This window comes from Diceros bicornis, chromosome 31 (genome assembly GCF_020826845.1).
Source record: "Diceros bicornis minor isolate mBicDic1 chromosome 31, mDicBic1.mat.cur, whole genome shotgun sequence".
Taxonomy (NCBI): Eukaryota; Metazoa; Chordata; class Mammalia; order Perissodactyla; family Rhinocerotidae; genus Diceros; species Diceros bicornis.
In genome coordinates, this window is record NC_080770.1 from 11,926,967 (window position 1) to 11,945,372 (window position 18,406).

General features: G+C 53.8%; 2 protein-coding genes across 6 annotated transcripts in view; one reads left to right on the forward strand and one right to left on the reverse strand.

Annotated features, from left to right (window-relative positions):
- On the reverse strand, window positions 1-13,185 carry TKFC (triokinase and FMN cyclase). Of its 5 annotated transcripts, none has more exons than XM_058526734.1 (18): window positions 13,164-13,185; window positions 10,934-11,047; window positions 8,219-8,408; window positions 6,977-7,087; window positions 6,701-6,882; window positions 5,299-5,377; window positions 4,909-4,998; window positions 4,289-4,323; window positions 4,129-4,213; window positions 3,950-4,039; window positions 3,282-3,398; window positions 2,835-2,954; window positions 2,535-2,672; window positions 1,538-1,644; window positions 1,329-1,432; window positions 1,159-1,192; window positions 965-1,054; window positions 1-589 (listed from the first exon to the last, which is right to left on the reverse strand). In XM_058526734.1, exons 2-18 carry the CDS (start codon window positions 10,934-10,936, stop codon window positions 428-430), a joined length of 1,737 nt encoding a protein of 578 aa, XP_058382717.1. In that variant the 5' UTR covers window positions 10,937-11,047; window positions 13,164-13,185; the 3' UTR covers window positions 1-427. The 5 variants fall into 5 exon arrangements, with proteins under 5 accessions (XP_058382717.1, XP_058382714.1, XP_058382718.1 ...); XM_058526731.1 differs by lacking the exon at window positions 13,164-13,185 and adding an exon at window positions 12,359-12,412; XM_058526735.1 differs by lacking the exon at window positions 13,164-13,185 and adding an exon at window positions 12,215-12,264.
- Window positions 12,582-18,406, forward strand: part of DDB1 (damage specific DNA binding protein 1) — a 26,625-nt gene continuing 20,800 nt past the window's right edge. Inside the window, exons 1-5 of the mRNA XM_058526726.1 lie at window positions 12,582-12,747; window positions 13,928-14,076; window positions 15,124-15,240; window positions 15,612-15,833; window positions 17,787-17,901. Of these exons, the coding sequence (XP_058382709.1) occupies window positions 12,687-12,747; window positions 13,928-14,076; window positions 15,124-15,240; window positions 15,612-15,833; window positions 17,787-17,901 (664 nt within the window). The 5' untranslated portion in view covers window positions 12,582-12,686. The remainder of the gene's footprint in view (window positions 12,748-13,927; window positions 14,077-15,123; window positions 15,241-15,611; window positions 15,834-17,786; window positions 17,902-18,406) is intronic.

An 18,406-nucleotide genomic window follows, 5' to 3' on the forward strand; every position in this document is an offset into this window, starting at 1 on the left:
CATGGAAAAAGATCCCTCAGAGGAAGCAGCGGCTTGTTGCTTCAACGTGGTTTATTAGCTTGCTTTTCCACACTGGCTCAGGTTCAGGGGCAGAAGGCCTTTCACAGGGAGTCTTAAATCAAATAAGCATTGCCAGTGAAAGGCTGTGTTGCTGCCCTGGGAAGTACCTTATGGCTAAGCCCAGAGCCAGCTGGGGGCAGAGCAGGGTGACCCCACCCTCCTGAAGAGGGAGAGGGCACGTGACCCACCCTGGGCCTGCAGTTTCTCCAGTGGAGTCGTTCTGGAGGCTGGTAGAGGATTTCCTGCTGAACTCAGAGGACAGGCCCTGGGGGTGAGGGGTGAGGGAGGGGGAGCGTTGGAAGGCAGAAGGGAGTGACAGTGGCCACCTCTGCACAGCAGTGAGAGAGGCCAGAGGCCGAGGAGACATTCACACACCCTGGCTCTGCAGGACCTCCAGGATGGCACGGAGAATGGCTGCGGCTGCCACTGCCCCGGGGTCTGGCTGATCCAGCCGCGCAGAGCTGATATAACTGGCTCTTCCAGCTCCAGCTTCCATATTCTTGGTGGCCTCGGCTGCAGCTTCTGCACTCTGAGGGGTGGGGGTGTGGGAGCCGGTTCAAGGACGAGTCCCCAGGCCTCCTCCCTGCCACGGACCCTGGACCCTCCTGTCCCGGCTCTGCCAGAACCCTCTGTACTGTCACCAGGGTGGAGAGGTCACCTCCCACCTGCGTCTAGCAGGGCAAGGGGCCACCATGTACTGAGGGCCTGCTATGTCCCGGACACTGCTGGGGCGTTACCTATCTCTCCAGCCTCACAACAACCCTCTGAGGCAGGCACTCATCTCCATTTTTGGAGGAGGGAACGAGGTACAGGAAGGACAGTAACTTGCTCATGGTCACATGGAGATGGGAGCTGGCTGGCTCTAAGCCTGTCTCCCTGGGTGGCTGGGCCCAGCCTCACTCACCTTGACTGCTTTGGTCAGGATTTGGAACAGATCAGCCCCTGCGTTCTTCCAGGCTTGGAGCTCCTGTCCTGCTGCCCACAGAGAATCCAGCTGGACAAGGTGAGGGAGAGGGGGCTGAGCACAGGCCCTGCCACTGAGGGTGGTATTCAGGGCTTCTACGCTCAAAAGGGAGAAGGGCTGGGCTGAATACACACCATGGTCCTGTCCCCTGGCGCAGCCTTTCCATACCTGGCAGGGAAAGAGAATGATGAGGCTCACTGTAGAGAATCACTCTGGGGATGGGGACAAGGCCTGGCTGGGAGCAGGTGACATCAACCACCTTCCCCAGCCCACCCGTGGTCTAAGGCACAGGGCTCTGGCTCACTTCTGCATGGCCTCCAGGCCAGCATCCATGGCAGCAGACCAGGCTGGGAGGTCAGTCTTGGCCTTGAGTGGCTGGGCTGCTGCAGTCAGGAACAGGCCATAGAGCTGGGGAGGACCAGAATGCTTAGTACGTGGGCTGGCCTGGGCCTCAGCCAACCCGGGACCCCTCTGTGTCGGCCCTTTGGCCCCAAGGGGGCTGCCAGCACTCACCGCCCCAGATGAGCCTCCCATCTTCTCCAGTAGCAGGAGGGACAATTTGGAGAGTAGCTGGGCAGGGCTGGCCGGGGGTGGACCCTCCTTCAGCCACTCCTGGATTGCTGCAGGCAGAGAGAGATGGCGAGGAATTCAGAGACCCTCCATCCCACCTGCCTGGACCCAACCAAGGCCTGTCCCAGGCACCCACACTTGACATTCCATACCTCGCTTCCCTGACATTCCATACCTCACTTCCCTGCCCCATTTTTTCCCCTCAGCCCTTTGCACTACGACCCTGTATGTTTTTCTGATTTACCTTGTTTGTGGTTTGTCTCCTCACCAGAACATAAGCCACGAGGGCAGTGATTTTTATCTGCTTTGCTCACTACTGTATCCACAGTCAAAAGCAGTGCCTGGCCTGTGGTAGGTGCTAAATAAATTTTTCTTGGCTGAATGATGCTGAATAAGAGCTTTTCACTAATCTGGGTAAGATGAGAAAAATAAGGACAAAAAAATCTAAAGTAATATTCACTGGAAAAGATCACGTTTTATTCTGCGAAAACAACTTTCCTACACTCGTAGTGTTAGAAGGGCCTTTTCCTTTTTTTTTTTTTTTAATTTTATTTATTTATTTTTTTCCCCCAAAGCCCCAGTAGATAGTTGTATGTCATAGCTGCACATCCTTCTAGTTGCTGTATGTGGGACACGGTCTCAGCATGGCCGGAGAAGTGGTGCGTCGGTGCACGCCCGAGATCCGAACCTGGGCCACCAGCAGCGGAGCGCACGCACTTAACTGCGAGGCCACGGGGCCGGCCCAGAAGGGCCTTTTCTTTACGAGACCAGGTGAAAGGGCTGCTAGATTTGTGGGTGACCTTGTTTGGCAAAATAAAAGCTGGCAACCCATGTCAGCACTCCAAATGTCTTTGAAATTCTGGTTCATGAAAGGCCAAAATCTCAGCATCCATGTGCCACACCAGCCCCTCTCCTGACCCCAGAGGGTCCTGGCACCAACCTCTGGCAGCGCGGCTATGGGTGGTGCCACAGTCCCCGTCACCCGCAGCGCGGTCCAGGGCGTTCAGATGTTCCTCCAGGCCCAGGAGGGTGGTGCACACCTGCTCCAGCACAAGCGCCATGCGCTTTGAGGCTAAGCCTGGAGTAGGAGGATGGTGGGGAAGAGGCCAGGCTGACCCGAACTTGACCAGTGTGGAAGGTATGGGTGCCAGGGCCCCTGCCCACCCCACTGCACACCCTGCACCCTTCAGGGTTCAGGCCAAAGCCCTGGGCCACCTTCCCCAACAGCAGGGCTGGGTACCTCCTGCAGCAGTGGACTCAGGGGCCTCCAGGGGCTCTGTGGGGGCTGCCCGGCTCCGCTTCCGCCCAGTCACGGAGACCTTGGCCACGTTAGGCCAGGCCGAAGCAGTGGTTTCAGCATCTAGGGACAGCAGGATGACTCTTAGAAATGGGTCGGCTGGTCAGGGACCAAGTGGGGCCTGGACTCCCCAGCTGGTAGCCTGACTCCCTCCACCTCAACAAGCAAGTACTAAGTGCCTACTGTGTACAAGGGAAGGGGGTTGGGTCCCTGGGGAGGATCCTAATACCAACCCCTCTACAGTCAACTGAGGGCTGAAGAAGCCAGAAAGGGCTTCTCCACAGGGTCCTGATTGTCATGGTCAGCCATGATGGGGTCTCTCCAAGTCCCCCTGGCTCCTTCCAGCTACAAGGAGCCATGGCTTGGATGACCCCAGCTTCCAGGTCTCACCTATCAGCTTCAGGAGGGGCTCATCCACCAGCAGAAGGGTGAGAGAAACGCCAGGCATCTCCAGGGCTGACATGAAGGTGCCCACCAGGGCACGGGCGATCTTCACCCCGCGGACCTCTGCAAAACCAGAGCATGGAGGTCTGTGAGGGAAGGAGGGGAGGCCGGGCACTTCCTCCCAGAGCATCAGAGAAAGAAACAGAATAAGAGGAAAAAAAGGACTTGGGAAGCTGGGGCCTGAGGTCAGTAGGGAGATCGCCAGGTTTCCTCAGGACATTTCTCAATGATGCCCCAAACTGCCACATTTCCTGATCATGTCCCTTCTATAGGGACCGACGAGTAATCACAGGTCTCATTTACTGAGTTCTTACCAGGTGCCAAGCACTGTGCTAAGTGTGTTATGTACGTTTAATCTCATTTAATCCTCACAACAACCCTGTAAGGCAGGTATTATTACTACCCCCCCCTTTACAGACAAGAAAACAGATGCTCAAGGCACCCAGCAACTAGGTGGCAGAGGGATGATCTAACCCCAGCTCGTCTGACTGCACAGCCCATGCTCTGGGCCATCACAAGACCCCACCTCAGCTGTGTGTCTCATGTGCAGCTTCAAAGCGCTGGAGGGAAGACGCTCCGAGGGTTGGGAGGTCCCCTTCCAGCATGGGGCTCACCCAGAGTGCGGACAGCAGCATGAGCTATGATGCCCAGTTCCAGGAATGACAGGCCACCCAGGTTGTTGACCATCAGCACCACCGAGGCGCCTGTGGGCAGACATGACACCCCCGTGAGACACTCTGGGACCCCAGAGAGGGGGCAGGGCTGGGAGACAGACGGCGGGACAGCCCCTCACCAGACCGCACAGGCACGTGGGACGTGTTGGAGGGGTTCATCATGTGGTCGAGCATGAGCGCCACAATCTCGTCAGCGGTTGCCATCTGTCAGAGGGGACCAGGAGTGAGCTGCATCGGGGGCCTTGGCCTTAGACCAGCCGGGGCCGGGGAGTCACCTACCTTGATCCGGCGCACGCCAGCTTCCCCGTGGATCCCTGTGGATAGACACGGTCACTGCTGACCTGCTGGGGGCCTGGGGATTCGCTCGTCGCATTTTGATCAAGGATTTACTAAGGGCTCAGCGTAGGCTAGGTGCTGGGTATGTGGGGAATCAGGGTAGAAATAGGCAGAATGATGAAAAATACACCACGCTTATGGCTTGGTGGTGGAGATAACCAGAACTTAACTTCAACTAGTTAAGTAGCTTTAATAGAAGCAGCCACAGTGAGGCCACATGAGGCCTCTGCCCACTTTGGAAACATCGGGGAGGAAGAGGGAAAGCTTGGCAGCTGGGGTGGCTGGCTGTTGACAGAAGGGCTGCATTTTGGCAGGGGCAGGGGGACCTGGGAATGGTGTGAGCCAAGGCAAGGAGGTGGAGGGGCCCTGGGTGTGGATGGCAAAGCAGGTAGAAATCAGGCAGAGTGGGCCAGAAGGGCCTCGAGCACATACTTAAACACACTAAGACCACCTAGGTGACAGCTCCACATGAGCAGAGAGGACCAGGTAGATGGCTCCCAGGGCAAAGAGGTGGGCAGAACCCGAGGGACAGGCATGGCTGGGATGGGGTGGCCACAGCTTACCCAGGCCCAGCTCCAGCTCATCGGCTGAGAGCTCGAAGGTGGGTCTGGAGCCAGGCACGCTGCAGGAGGACAAGCTCACTCCCAGGGTTCCTATGAGAAATGAGACATGAAAAGGATGACCGCTCTGCTCTTGGCAGCAGGCAGGCAGCAGCAAGGCCTCAGGAGCCCTGGCCATGGGTGGCCTCTTCATTGAGACAGGCTGCCAGACTCTTCATCTCAGTGATGGAAGAGAAGCCTAGCTCTGGAACCCAAGGCTACCACTGCCCAGGACCACCCCCAGGGAGACCTTCCCTCAGCCCCTGGGGAATAACCCACCTATGCAGCAGCTCCTGGTCCCAAGTCGGCCTCGACCTCCCTCTCCCCCCTTCCCCATCCCTGGGCCGCACTCACCCATGGCCTTGGCGACCGCGCTCACCCGCTTTGTGATCTCCTCCAGCCCCACACCTGCCTCAGCCAGGGCACCCGCCACCTGCACCCACACAGAGATAAGCCCCAAGGGGGAAGGAGTCACTGTAGCACTTGGGGGTAGCAGACAGGCTGGGGCTGAGTCTGTAGCTGGGAAGGGGGAACCTCAGCACTGCTACATCAGCCTGGCCCATCACAGTTAGGGCGGAAGACTGTACCCCCTGCATTCACAAGGCACCTGCCAGGAATCTTCAAGAATCTCAGTCTGTTGGAGCCACAAGGGGCTTTACTAATGGAGAAATGGGCCCAGAGAGGGGAGATAACTTGTCCAATGTCATAAACCCCCCGTGGCCAGTTTTCTGATTCCTAGTCTAGAGTCCTTTCTCCATGGCATATACACCGTGGCTCACTTTACCTGCCCACCCACCTATCCACTTTTTGCCAAGCATCTAGTGTGTGCTGAAAGGAAAAAAAGTGACTCAGTCACAGTCGCTGCATTGAAGGAACTCTCAGTCTGGGGTGGGTAGGGGAAGCAGACCCCCACAAATTGAATATTTAATGTGAGGCGGTAAATGCAGTGACCAAGTTCAGAGTAGGATGTTATGGGAGCACTGAGGAGGGGCTCCTAGCCAGCTCGGGATAGTGGGAGGGAAAACCTCCCAGATGGGGAGACATCAGCGCTGGGCCTCTAGGGAATAGTAGGAGTTGGCCAGGCCAAAGGGGGCTGGACAGGGAAGGACTTTCAAGGCCGAAGACAGAGCATCATCAAAGCCCTTGAGGTGAGCCACAGCCTGGTGGTGCAGGGAACTGTGTTAAGGGAGCAGAAGAGGACAGTCGGGAAGATGGGAGATGAACTTGGAAAGTCAGGGAGGAGGGGCAAGAGCGTGGGGGGTGCCTGACCAAGGAGCCTGGGTTGACTCTAGGACCCTGAGAGGGCTTTCAACAGGAGAACAAGCGGGTCAGATACACAATTTCAAAAGACACCTGGGGTGGTGTGGGGAGCAGACTGGAGGGGTGGGCAGGAAGCAGGCAGGGGAGCGCAGCGAGGCGGCGGCTGCAGTCCCCTGGGCCCCAGCAGATGAGCGCTGGACCAAGGCTGGGACAGGAAGGGCACGGTCCCGAGAGGTGTGCTGTTGGGGCATTCGGGAGCAGGACCACCAGGTCCGGGCAGCTGGCTGGGTGTGGGGAAGGGAAGGGAAGGCCTGGGAGAATGTCTGCATTCTGGGCTTAGGCAGTAGGGGAAGGTGGAGCCTTCCTGGATCGGGGGGCACTGGGGAAGGAGTGGCTTCCAGTGGGGGGCTGGCTGGAAAGGTCCAGGTCCAGGGTGCTGCCTGGAGAGCAGGCTGGGAGGGGCGGGCCAGCCCGCGTCCCGAGTGGAGAATCTCACCTTGTGTATGAGCACTGTGCCGCAGAGCCCCCGCCTGCCTGCCTTCTTCAGGACGTTGAAGGCGCTGTCATCTCCAATGACCACCATCTCCACAGGGATGCCCTCAGCCTGGGCCTGCTCCCGGGCCAGGCCGAAGTTTAGCCGATCCCCAGTGTAGTTCTTCACGATGAGGAGGGTCCCAGCTGCAGGGGCAGCCGGCAGGGCCCTGTCAGCACTGGCCCTCACCAACCCCAGCCTGCCCTCCCCACAGCAGCCCCTCCCACATGCCAGGCTTACCTGTGCCCGCCTGGGCCACTGCCCTGATGGCCGCCAGGATGCTGCCCACTGCCGGGGAGGTGAACACGGCTCCTGCGATGACCCCCGTCAGCATCCCCTTCCCTATGAAACCTGGAGACGGGGAGGGGCGGGGAGAGAATGCTGGGTGGGGGACCTGTGCCTGGGCTTCATGGTTTGGTGAGCCCTACTGTGTGCTTGGCGCTAGAAGAACACCTGAGTCACTTTCCAGAGATCTTCACTCAGGAGCCATCTCCTTGGAGAGGTCTTCCCTGACCCCTCAACTGAAGCAGTCACCCACCCATCCCCAGTGGCTCGCTGTTCCTTTACCCTGCTCTCGTCTTCACTACCTCACTTACACACTCTGGAATGCTTTCATTTTGCTTTTTTTTTTGCTGAGGAAGATTTGCCCTGAGCTAACATCTGTGCCAATCTTCCTCCATTTTATATGTGGGTCACTGCCACAGCATGGCTGATGAGCAGTGTAGGTCCACGCCTGGGATCCGAACCCACAAAGCTGAGCCGCCAAAGCAGAGTGCACTGAACCTAACCACTGTGCCATGGGGCTGGCCCCTCTCATTCACTTCTGTGTTTACCTAGTTACCATCTGTCTCCCCAAAGGAGACAGAAACTCCATGAGGGCAGGCACTTTGTCTGGTTCACTGCTGCCTCCCTAGGAGGCACACAGTGGGGCCTCATTAATGTTTGCTGAGTCGATGGATGGATTTGCCGAAGGGAGACAGGAAAGGTACAAGGGATGCAAACCCTGGTCCCTGCCCCCTGGGGAGCTCTCAAGTGGAGCCCACATGCCTGACACTAAACAGGAAACAACCCAGGACTGTCCGTGTTATATGCGAACACGCAGGGTAGGAATTCAGAAGAGGGAGATTGCTCTAGGCTAAGAGTCAGGACGGCTTCCTGGAGGAGGGGATGGGTCAGCTGGGCCTGGAAGGCCAGGGATGCATGGAATCAGTGACTCTTAGAACTGGAAGGGCCTGAGAGATCATCTGGCCCAACCTCATGCTTTTATAGATATAGCCTGAGGCCCAGAGAGAGGCCATGACCAGCCCCAGATCACAGCCTGAGGGAGGGGGAGAGGCGGGAGGGGGAGAGCGGGAACCAGGACCCAGTTCCTGAGTCTCGGCTGGGCTCTGTCCTGAACCTCCCACCAGCACTGAGGGTCTCCCAGGGGCCCCGGCCACTCTGCCCAGCACCCAGCCCCTGCCCCTAGCCTGGGGTACTCACCGGCATGGGCAGGCTCATGGCCGGAGCCCCCACCCGATAGCAATGCCACCCGGCCCTTGAGGCTGTCCAGGTCAGAACGGAGGGCCACACGGTGGCCCTGCAGGAGCTGCAGGTTGGGGTTGCAGGCGACCAGGCCAGCAAGGGCATCATCGGCACAGCCTGCCACCGAGTTCAGCAGCTTCTTGGAGGTCTGCGGCAGAGGAGCGAGGAGGAGGTTCTGGGTGTGGCTGGCAGGGACATGCCCATCCTGCCCAGCCACGTTGCTATGGCCAAGACCCCTCTCCCACACCCACCCAGGAACCCACCCCAGGGACACATAGAATTGGGCATGATTTTACCAGGCGGATGTTTCCGTGAGTTCTCTTCTTGATTTGTGACTTTTTATTCAGTGCTTAATTTACGAAGTGTTTTGGACTACGGCTTAAATTTATCCTGAAAAATGGCTTCAAGACAAAGAAAATGGGGGAATTGGAGTCCCAAGTATAAAAAGATTTAATAAAGTTAGGGCCTGACAGCCTTCTTCTGTCAAAGGAGGAAAAGCCCCAGGCTGAAGCTCCTGTGCCTGGGAAGGGGCCAGATAGGCCCCACACCCATCTGCTGTTCCAGGTGGGTCTGTGGTGCAGGGCAAACACTTCCGGAGCCTCCGGCATGCCAGGCCCAGTGCTGGGCACTGCATGTAAAAAGATAACAGAATGCTGGTCCTGCCCTCCATGGAAAAACACAGATCATTTCCACAGGAGGAAAGCACACGTGCCATGGGGACACAGAGGAGGGGACCTCAGCCTCCTTAGTGGATCCTGGAAGTCTGTGTGAAGGATAAGAAGGAGTTAGGTAGGTGAAAGGGAATGAGGGGCATGGGGGTGGGGGAAGGGAGGTGTGAAGTAGTATGGTGGCCAGGAAGCAAGTTAGAACAACTTGAGCAATCAGTGACCTGTAAGGAGAGGCGGGCAGGGCCTCGCAAGCTGAAGGAGGAACCTCGCCACGGGGAGCCTCAGGTGGGAGGGTCATGGACAGGCTGGCCTGAGAGCTACGGCTGACTGTTCTGCAGTCACGAGGACGTGGGCTCAAATCCCACGTCTGCCTCTCATCAGCTGTGAGAACTCACTGAAGACACCTCACTGTTCTGGGCTCCAAGTCTTCCTCTGCAAAATGGGGATTAATAAACGAGAGTATATGCCTGTTACATAATAAAAATGGAATAAAAGGAAGCTACTCTCTTTTTAAACAGGCTCTGAAAAGCTAGATCAGCTGAACGAGGGTTGGGGTGCAGGTCCAGCCCTTGTCCCAAAGACATGGAGACTGGGGCCCAGTAGGGACCCAGAGGGCCAGGCTCCCAGCGCCGCCTGGTGGCCCAGGGGCAGCCTGCAGCTGAGCCAGGTCCTGGCAAGGTGCACTTCCCTGAGACTCCTTCCCCAAGCCTGCAGGCACCCGGTTCCTTTGTGCAAACTTTGTTCTTTCCTGGGTCTGGCAGGGGCAAGGGCCACGCCACCTGCTTTGGGACAAGGAAAACAGCTCAGGTCAGGAGGGAGCGAGCAGAGTAAGACTGGCTCCATTTCCCGAGCAGTGACTGAGAGGGGCAGGCCCGGGTCTCAGTGCTTTCGAGCATGTCTCATTCAATCTTCCCAACAACCCTGTGGAAGAAAGATTACCTGGTGAGGAAACTGAGGTTACATGACTTATGACTTTGCCCAAGGTCACGTAGCCAGCAAGTGTCCAGGTCTGCCTGGCTCCAAAGCTGGTTCCATTTGGCCATACCTTGCTGCTCTCCCCGGGGGCTGCAGGAAGGCTGAGGTGGCAGAAGTCTTGCCCCTGGAAGGGCATCAGCTTGTGCCCTCAGAGCCCACCAGGGACGAGAATATACAATGAAATTGTGAGCTGGTTTCAACTCCAAACCGCCCCTTTAGGGCCCCCACCCTCTGAGAATTGTGCCCCCTTGCCATCCTGACAGTCTGTCCTGCCTAGGATTTGCAACCATTCTGAAACCAGAGCCAGAAGAGGGCTCAGGGACCAGTGCCTTCCCTGATTCTCAGTGGCCTGAGGGGATGGAAAAGGAAAGGAAGTCCATTAGGCACTGCAAGGCCCCTAGGACTCTGGTCTGATCAACACCTCACAGCCACTTGGAGGCAGGCCTTAATCTGCCTCATACTGCAGATGAGGAAAAAAGAGGCTCAGAGAGGTCAAGTTTTTTGTAAAGAGTCACACAGCTGGTCAGTGGCAGGCTGAAATTTGAACCCAGGTCTGTCCAAGGCCTGCTTTGGTTCAGATCAGTTCTAGAGTGGGCCTGGAGCAATGCCCAGGGTATGCTAAGCTTCCTGCAGTGTAGATTCCATATCTGGGACCAGCCCACACATGCCCCATGCTCAGGAAACAGGCACCAGGTCCTTCTTCATGGCTCCTTCTATGACAGGTACAGTGTCTATTACAGTAGGTAACTATTAATGTTCTAATCTGAATGCAGGACCCAGACCAGGGCAGATGGGCCCTGGAGGGACTTGCAGGCTGCAGCCCAGGTCTGGCTGGGACCAGCTGGGGAATGGAGGGAAGGAGAGATCAGGCCCTGAGAGGGAGGATGACCCTCCCTCTTACCTCTCTGAACCTTAGGAGGCAGCAGCATCTCTTGGCTAGGGTGTAAGGAATTCCAGCATGCCCAGGGCTGGCACCCCCACTGCTCCAAGACCACAGTGCCCTTCCCCTGCCCTGGCCCATGGGACTCACCATGGTGGGAGGCTCTGAAGCAAGTTGAGTCAACACCTTCGCACCGAGCTGCCAGAGAACGGACAATCCTGTGGGTACTACCTAGTCTGAGCACAGAAACGATGGCAGCAGTACCTGCAGGAGGCGTAACAATATATGTTGCTGAAGGCACTTGCAGCCTACTGGCACAATCACACTTTCAGGGCCCTCGTAATTAGGGAGCTGCCCCAGACTTTGATCCAAGTCCAAACTCTAGTACGTGGGTTGGAGATGGAGAAGAATGTGGGGCTGACCAAGGGTCACGCCTGCACTGGGCTGCCAGAAGACAGATCGATCCATGCTGGGCACAGGGCTGCCTTTACGCCCGGGAGCAGCACCCACCTTATCACCAAGGGGCAAAGTTACTCCCGGAGTAACTTCATCTCTTACATGGGCATGCAGTGAGTAAGTTTCATAGATCTTCACACACGTGCTCTTGGGGTTGGCACCCCCTCAGAAGGAAGGCAGCTGAGTCTGTGACCCCATTTTACTTGTGGGAAACTGACTCAGACAGCTCTAGTGACTCGTCCAAGGTCATAGTGGTAAGAGCCACATCTAGTCTTTCCACAGAGCCTGCGTTCTCCCTGCTGATAATTTAGTGCCTCCAAAGTCAGGCAGAGTCCCTGGTGTAGGAAACCACACATGTAAACCACAATGACATGTTAGCTCTCCTCAGTTCAGTTCAGCCTGGTTCAGAGGTGTCTTGGAGTCATCCAGGTCTCAGGCTCACTGTATGCGTCTGCAATGGAAAAAACCCACAACTGGCTCTGCACCTACCTCTGCCTCTGCCTCACTAGGTAAAAAAATTCCCCTGAGCCTCAACTTCCTCATCTGTGAAATGGGGGCTGCCTTCTCTGTGGCATTCAGCAGGTGCTTGCAGCCACGTGGTCCTCCTCCTAGCAGAGCCTGTCTGATGTGGAGTGGCCTGGAAGCTGCAGGGTTAACTGACTTCTCTCCTGGGTCACTAAGGTTCTCACTGGGGAAATTCTGGTTTCGTGTTTGAGATCAGAATTTGTACAGCCATCGGGTCACGAATAACGCCGGGCGAGTGGCCCGGTGGGCCCTTCAAAGTCTGAAGACTAAAACACAGCTTAAAGGCGAGAAGTGCGCATCCCAGGGCCCCCAGGTGAGGCGGGCTGTTCGGCCATTCTAGGGGGAGGTAAGGGTACCGGCGGGGTTTGGAGGAACTGGGAGGGCTCCGGGGAGGGAGGTATAGACCATGCACCATGGTTCTAGTCTGGGAGGTGCACAAATTGCTGTCACCTCCCTCCGCTCTCTAGGCCTCTGCCGTCCTTCTGGTTCCCAAAGGAGGAACAGCCCCGAGGGCTCCTGGAGCAGCGGAAAGGGCAGAGGACGGGGCTGAGGGTCGGAGGGCCTACCCCACCCGCTCACGCCCGCATCAGCCACCTCGCTAGCTGCCGCCGCTTCACGAGGACCCCGGACAGCACGCCCTCATCCGGGTACCCCGGGCTCGGGCGGTAAGAGGCGGGGCGGGGCCTCGGGGGCGGGGCCTCATTTGGTTGGCCGCCTCGGGCGCCGTGAGTCCTCCCAGAGGCCAGGTGAGGCCGTCCCGTGATGCCCCGCGCCGCGGCCGCTCTGGCCTGCAACGTGTCTCTGGGGCGGAGGCAGGGGCAGTGGAGTTCGCCGCGCGCGGGTGGGGGCCCTCAGTCTCTTCGCTCTGGTCCGTCTCTCGCTGGTTGCGCTCCAGTGGCGACGGGCCGCCCCAGGCCTCGACATGTCGTACAACTACGTGGTAACGGCGCAGAAGCCCACGGCCGTGAATGGCTGCGTGACCGGTGAGGCTGCCCGCGCAGGAGCCCCCAACGAGGGAGGGAGCTGGGGGGACCGAGGCCTAGGGAGGCCCGCGGCCCCTGGGGCGGCCGGGCGGGCCCGGGCCCGGGAATGGAAGGCGCTGGTGGCCCAGGAACCTCCCCCAGCCCACGACTCAGCACGCGCCTTTGGGGGAGTAAAAGCCGCGCTTGAGGGTCCCCTTTCGTCCTGGGAGGTCACTTGGCCTCGAGGACAGGGACGGGCCCAGTGGGACAGAGGGCGATGTGTCAGTTGATTGTGCAGTGTTGCATGGGCTCCGAGCTTGGCCTCGTGGGGTCAGGGGAAAGGGCGGTGGTGATGGCGACTTCTGGATCAGAATTTTAATCTGGGGGAGCCTGGGGGGCGCAGGAGGTGGAGGGATGTGAGGAATGTCCGCACTCACCCAAAGGAGAGAAGTCCTCTTTGCCTGGGGCTGCTGTTTACACTAGGGAGCTGCTGGAGAGAGGGTTGGGATGGCCCAGCCCAGTGCTGGCTGCCTTGTTGACTGTGCAAGAATTGTTAAGGACGCAGACGTCCAGAACCCTGGCCTAATCATCTTAAACCACATTCTCAGCAGAATATGAAGACCTGACATTTGTATGTTTATGTAAATCCTAATCGTGATTCCAAAACAAAACTCTGTTGTTCGGAGAGTTGGAGGCAGTGAAAGAGTGTGGACCAGGGGTATTGGTAGACTGCTGAGAGGGCCAGAGGTGTGGACGAAACAGCGTTTTAGTACAAAGCTTGGAGAATTTTCTTCATTTGACCTGGTCTGTTTGGTAAAGATTTTTTGAGAATGTAGATAAGGACTGAGTAGAGATGAACACTTTCTCCAGCATCCCTTAATTAGAGGTTAAGTCTGCCACTGCAGTAGGAAAAGTAAAATTTGAGGGCACAGAGCCATCTGAAGGGTTTTCAGTCATTGTCAGTGGAAGGGCGTGCTGCTCTTAGGCCCAGTCCAGTTTTCTTAGTCTAATGAGGGAAGTATCTTTCTTGAATATATGAAGTGAGACTCTTTGACGTGCTGGATTTGGCGAGAAGGAAGTGAACGGAGGGAGCCGGAGAAATATGTGCAGTAAATGAGAATTCTGCGGGTATTTAGGTAGAAGTAATAGGATTATTTAGATACTGCTCTGGCTTCAAAAGTTAGAGGATCTATTTTTTCAGGACACTTTACTTCAGCTGAAGACTTGAACCTGTTGATTGCCAAAAACACAAGATTAGAGATCTATGTGGTCACCGCCGAAGGGCTCCGGCCCGTCAAAGAGGTGGGCATGTATGGGAAGATTGCTGTCATGGAGCTTTTCAGGCCCAAGGTAAGTGCTCTGGGTTGGGCCCAGCAACAAGAACCGTTCTAGATGGTTTTGCGTTGTTTTGCGTCATTGTTTGGGATGAGTGGAATAAGGCTTAGGAGAGAAACTTTTCTTTTTTTGAATGGCAGATTTCAATTTATATTTTTCTTGAACAAGCTTCCTAGAAATAAAAGGAGAGGTTAATTAGGGAAAGATTTATCAAGGTGGCTTCGTTAGAAAGGGAAATTAAAGCAGTTTGAAATGTGGGTCACCATACTGTGGGTCATCATAGTGATTCAGAGCGTGGGCCCTGGAGTAGGCCAGTCCTGGCTTCATTTCTTATTAATTCTAACTTTGGATGTCACTTAACCTTTCAGAGCCTTATTTCCCATCTGCAAAATGGGAATACCAGTATCCAATCCCTTGGGTTATTGTGAAGATTAAATAATTTAATAACACAGGACCTGTTATATAGCAAGCATTCACTGTTATGTTAACAATTATCCCATTATTATCATTATTATAATTCAAGTGTTATCATCCAAATAGCCACTACATTGCTTCACTATATCTTAACAGACTCTGACAAGAAAGCAGTGGGTTCAAAATTTTAATTATAACTCTTTGAACAAAATGCTCACTTTTTTGGAGTCTGTGTTAATAAGTAAGACTTTGTAGATCCATTTTAGTTTCCATTGTTCACATTTTTTTCTCTTTCTCCAAATGCTTGGAGAGGATCAGAGAAGGCATTACATTCATCTTTCAGAATATGAATGGAATGATTGAGATTAGCCTGAGATGGAAATAGATGAGGACTTGTATGTAGAGCAGGGAGATGGCGATCGGGAAAGTGAGGACTAGATGTTTACCAGCTTCAGTTCTGGCCTTTAGTACATACCCTGAGGGCGTGTGTGTACCTAATGTGTGTTCCACCCTCACCATGGACTTTCTCATCAAGGAGAAAAGAAAGTTCTTGAAGAATTAAGCATGCTTAAAGAACCACGTTTAAAGGCTGGGCAGGTATTCCTGTTTTAAAAGAACCTCTTTTGAAAGCATAATGTTGGTTTCCAGGGGGAGAGCAAGGACCTACTGTTTATCCTGACAGCTAAGTACAATGCCTGCATCCTGGAGTATAAGCAGAGTGGCGAGAGCATTGACATCATAACGCGAGCCCATGGCAATGTCCAGGTGAGGTCGCGGCTTCATGCTGATGACGGTTTTCCAGGTAGGGCTGTCTTGATTCGATGAAGAAAATCGAAGTGCCGGGGGCACCTGTCTGTATATAATCAGAGAAACAAGGAGAAAACACTCCGGGTTTGAGCTTTTACGAAGAAACGACTTCTGTGGTTTACTCAGCGTCCAAGGGAGAGGGTAATAATTCATTGAGATTTAGTGTTTTGCAAAAAGGCATGCACTGACAGCTGGGCTCCGTGGTATGTCAAGTAGATGCCAACTAGTTTTACTACCACTCCTAAAATCTTCCCGGTAAAGGCGTGCCCGATGTCCTCTGTTACTCTGAGTGTTGAGGTTCGTCCCTAAACCCCCGTTTTACTTCTCAGGACCGCATTGGGCGCCCCTCAGAGACTGGCATTATTGGCATCATTGACCCCGAGTGCCGGATGATTGGCCTGCGACTCTATGATGGCCTTTTCAAGGTTATTCCACTAGACAGGGACAATAAAGAGCTCAAGGCCTTTAACATCCGCCTGGAGGAGTTGCATGTCATCGACGTGAAGTTTCTCTATGGTTGCCAAGCACCTACCATCTGCTTTGTCTACCAGGTACTGGAGCGGGAGGAGAGAGGGAGAAGCTGTCTGGTTTGGCGTAGTGGGAGTCGATTTTTGCTACTCAGAATGTCTGGATTTTATGGTAGGGTAGGCAGAAGTGTTTAATGTATTTGTCCTGAAATGTTTTGAACGATATAATTAACATAGGTCAGATTTTGGTTGCGTCATGAGTGCAGGAGTATTTATTGTGGATGCAGGAAGCTCTCTGGGGTTTGTAGCAGGTTTTAATCCTGAGATTATGCTCTGGTTGTGAGCCTTGGAGATTTTATAGGGTGACCCAGTTTATACTTTGTCTTAGTCTCTTACTGGCATGCTAGGTTATTATTAAAATTTAGCTGTAGAGAAATGATCTGGAAATTGCCTTTACAAGCAGGGAGAAAATGTCTTGGTGATGCCTTGTTTATGTCTTCTAAGAAGAAGTTTGCGTTTTGTTCCAGCACTCACTTTCGGGTGACTTGCTGGCTCCTGACTTCTATTTTAGTCTGTGCCTAAAACTTCAGCAGAGCTGATCCTGGGCAGCTGTTCTCTGGGCCAGATCTGTTAAGGGGGGCAGGGTGCAGAAAAGCAGACTAACATGCCTGTGTCTTGGTAAAATCTCAGCCTTTTAACAAAGGGCCATATAGCCTGAGGTCATTTCACTTGCCTGTGGTTGAATAGATGATGGAAAGAAACATAGTCCAAGTTCATGTACTGTGTGTGGCACGTAAACACTTTGGTAGCTGTGTTAAGTATTGGAAATACTGATGTATTTTTGTATATTTCTTAGTGTCACTATAAGTGCTATAGATCTGAGGCTAGTTGGAATAAAGTTCAATTGAATAAGGCTGAAACTAGGTGAGATTTTGTTTGATCTTGTTTACAGTGCATTTAACTATCAGAAGTGAAATAAAAAGGATTTCTCTCCCTTCTTCGGTTTTGTAAATATCAGGTCATTGAAACATTGATGTTGGTTACTCATGGCTGACCCTGTCTGTTCCCAGCCTCAGGGCTGCCAGTTGGGAACAATCTTCATTTCTGTATGCATGGCTCTGAGAGCCAAATCCAAACCCAACTTGAACCTTTTCGTGAAGTTGAGTTTTACCCTAATCATTGTCGGGAAGATCTTTTCATCAACTAAAAATTACTTTATCTCTTGTTTTGTGCCAAAAATTCAGCTTGACAGATATTTACCACGTGAAAGGTAGTCATGCTAAGTGCTTCAGGATCTGTAGCAGTGATTAAGATATGGTCCCTGCCCTGAAAACATGTTGTTGAATTCCTTCCATAACTTGTTAGACTCTGGTATGGCCTTTGCTGAGGCCATCCTCCACTGGCTGAATGTCGCCTTCTCCCTACGCCTGCTCCTTTGGTCTCTTCAGGGTGACTTTGACAGCTCCAGGACTGGCCTGAGTCATGATTCAGGAAAAGGAGGGGAAGATGGTGTTGACAGTGGCAGGACTGGAGGCTTTAACTAACTCTAGAGGAGCAATACGTTCTGTTGTCTGCCATCCCCCCATCAGAATGCTTTTAAGAATAGTATCCAAGAAATTTTTAAAATTTCTTGTGTGTTTAGCTTCTCAATGTGTTTGTTTTTTTCCTTTGGCTGTTTTGTAAGTTCCCTTGGGGCCAAGGAATATTGAATATATATATTCTACATACACACACACGTACAAATATGCATATGTAGATTGTATCTCTTATAGTGGCTGGTACACTGTGACAAACTTATTTTTCTAATTCTTAAACCTTTTTTGGTTGGTTGAATTGTTAGAAACAGTAGGTCTTGGTGAGTCTGCCCACTCGTAGCCTCAGCTGGTGGCTCTCAGCATGCTGATGGATAAGGATAGGAAGGTTGACATGACAGGACTGTCAGAGGCTGGGTGGTGGTGGCCTGTCCCTTTCAGGGCCCCTCTCCAGGCCAAGGTTCACCCTTCCTAAGGGCTAACCATTCCACTTTTCCCCACCTAGGACCCTCAGGGGCGGCACGTAAAAACCTACGAGGTGTCTCTCCGGGAGAAGGAGTTCAATAAGGGCCCTTGGAAACAGGAAAACGTAGAAGCTGAAGCTTCCATGGTGATTGCAGGTTGGTTGGGGGTCAGGCCTGGGCCCGTTCCCTATTCTTGTTCCTTTCTCACCTTCCCTGCCCCTTCATTTCAGTGCTCAAGTGCTTCCTGTGCGGTGTTCAGCATTCCTCATGTCTCTTCCCTCTAAATGTGCTTTCCTTTGCTTTTTCCATTTCTGTCTGTTTTTTATTCCCCCCAAAAAGTATAGCTTTCCTTATTTGGGATGGAGGGGTTAACAAAACACTGAGAGTGATTTGCAGAATGGCATATGGAAATTAGTCTCATTATTTTTTAAGTTGGGCATAACATTTAAAAGCTGAAAGGGACCAATAGCGCTTATCTAATCTGATTCCTTCGTTCCATAGGTGAGGAAACGGCCTGAGGGACTTGCCCACGGCTGTACCTTATTGACAGAGCCTGGGCCAGAATCCAGACCTCTCTGCTCTTGTCCTCTGTTCTTCCCCCAACACTGTGTTGTGTGTCTCACCTTCTAGAGAAGTTTTAAAACTCTTAAATGCTAATTAG

Bases quoted from the DNA above. Each gene is read 5' to 3' on its own strand.
- TKFC (XM_058526734.1), bottom strand. The intron at 5,378-6,700 runs GTGAGATTCTCC...GTGTGGGTGCAG, and splicing joins GCACAGTGCTCATACACAAG to GTGGCGGGTGCCCTGGCTGA. The intron at 1,193-1,328 runs GTGAGCCAGAGC...TTTCCCTGCCAG, and splicing joins GGCCTGGAGGCCATGCAGAA to GTATGGAAAGGCTGCGCCAG.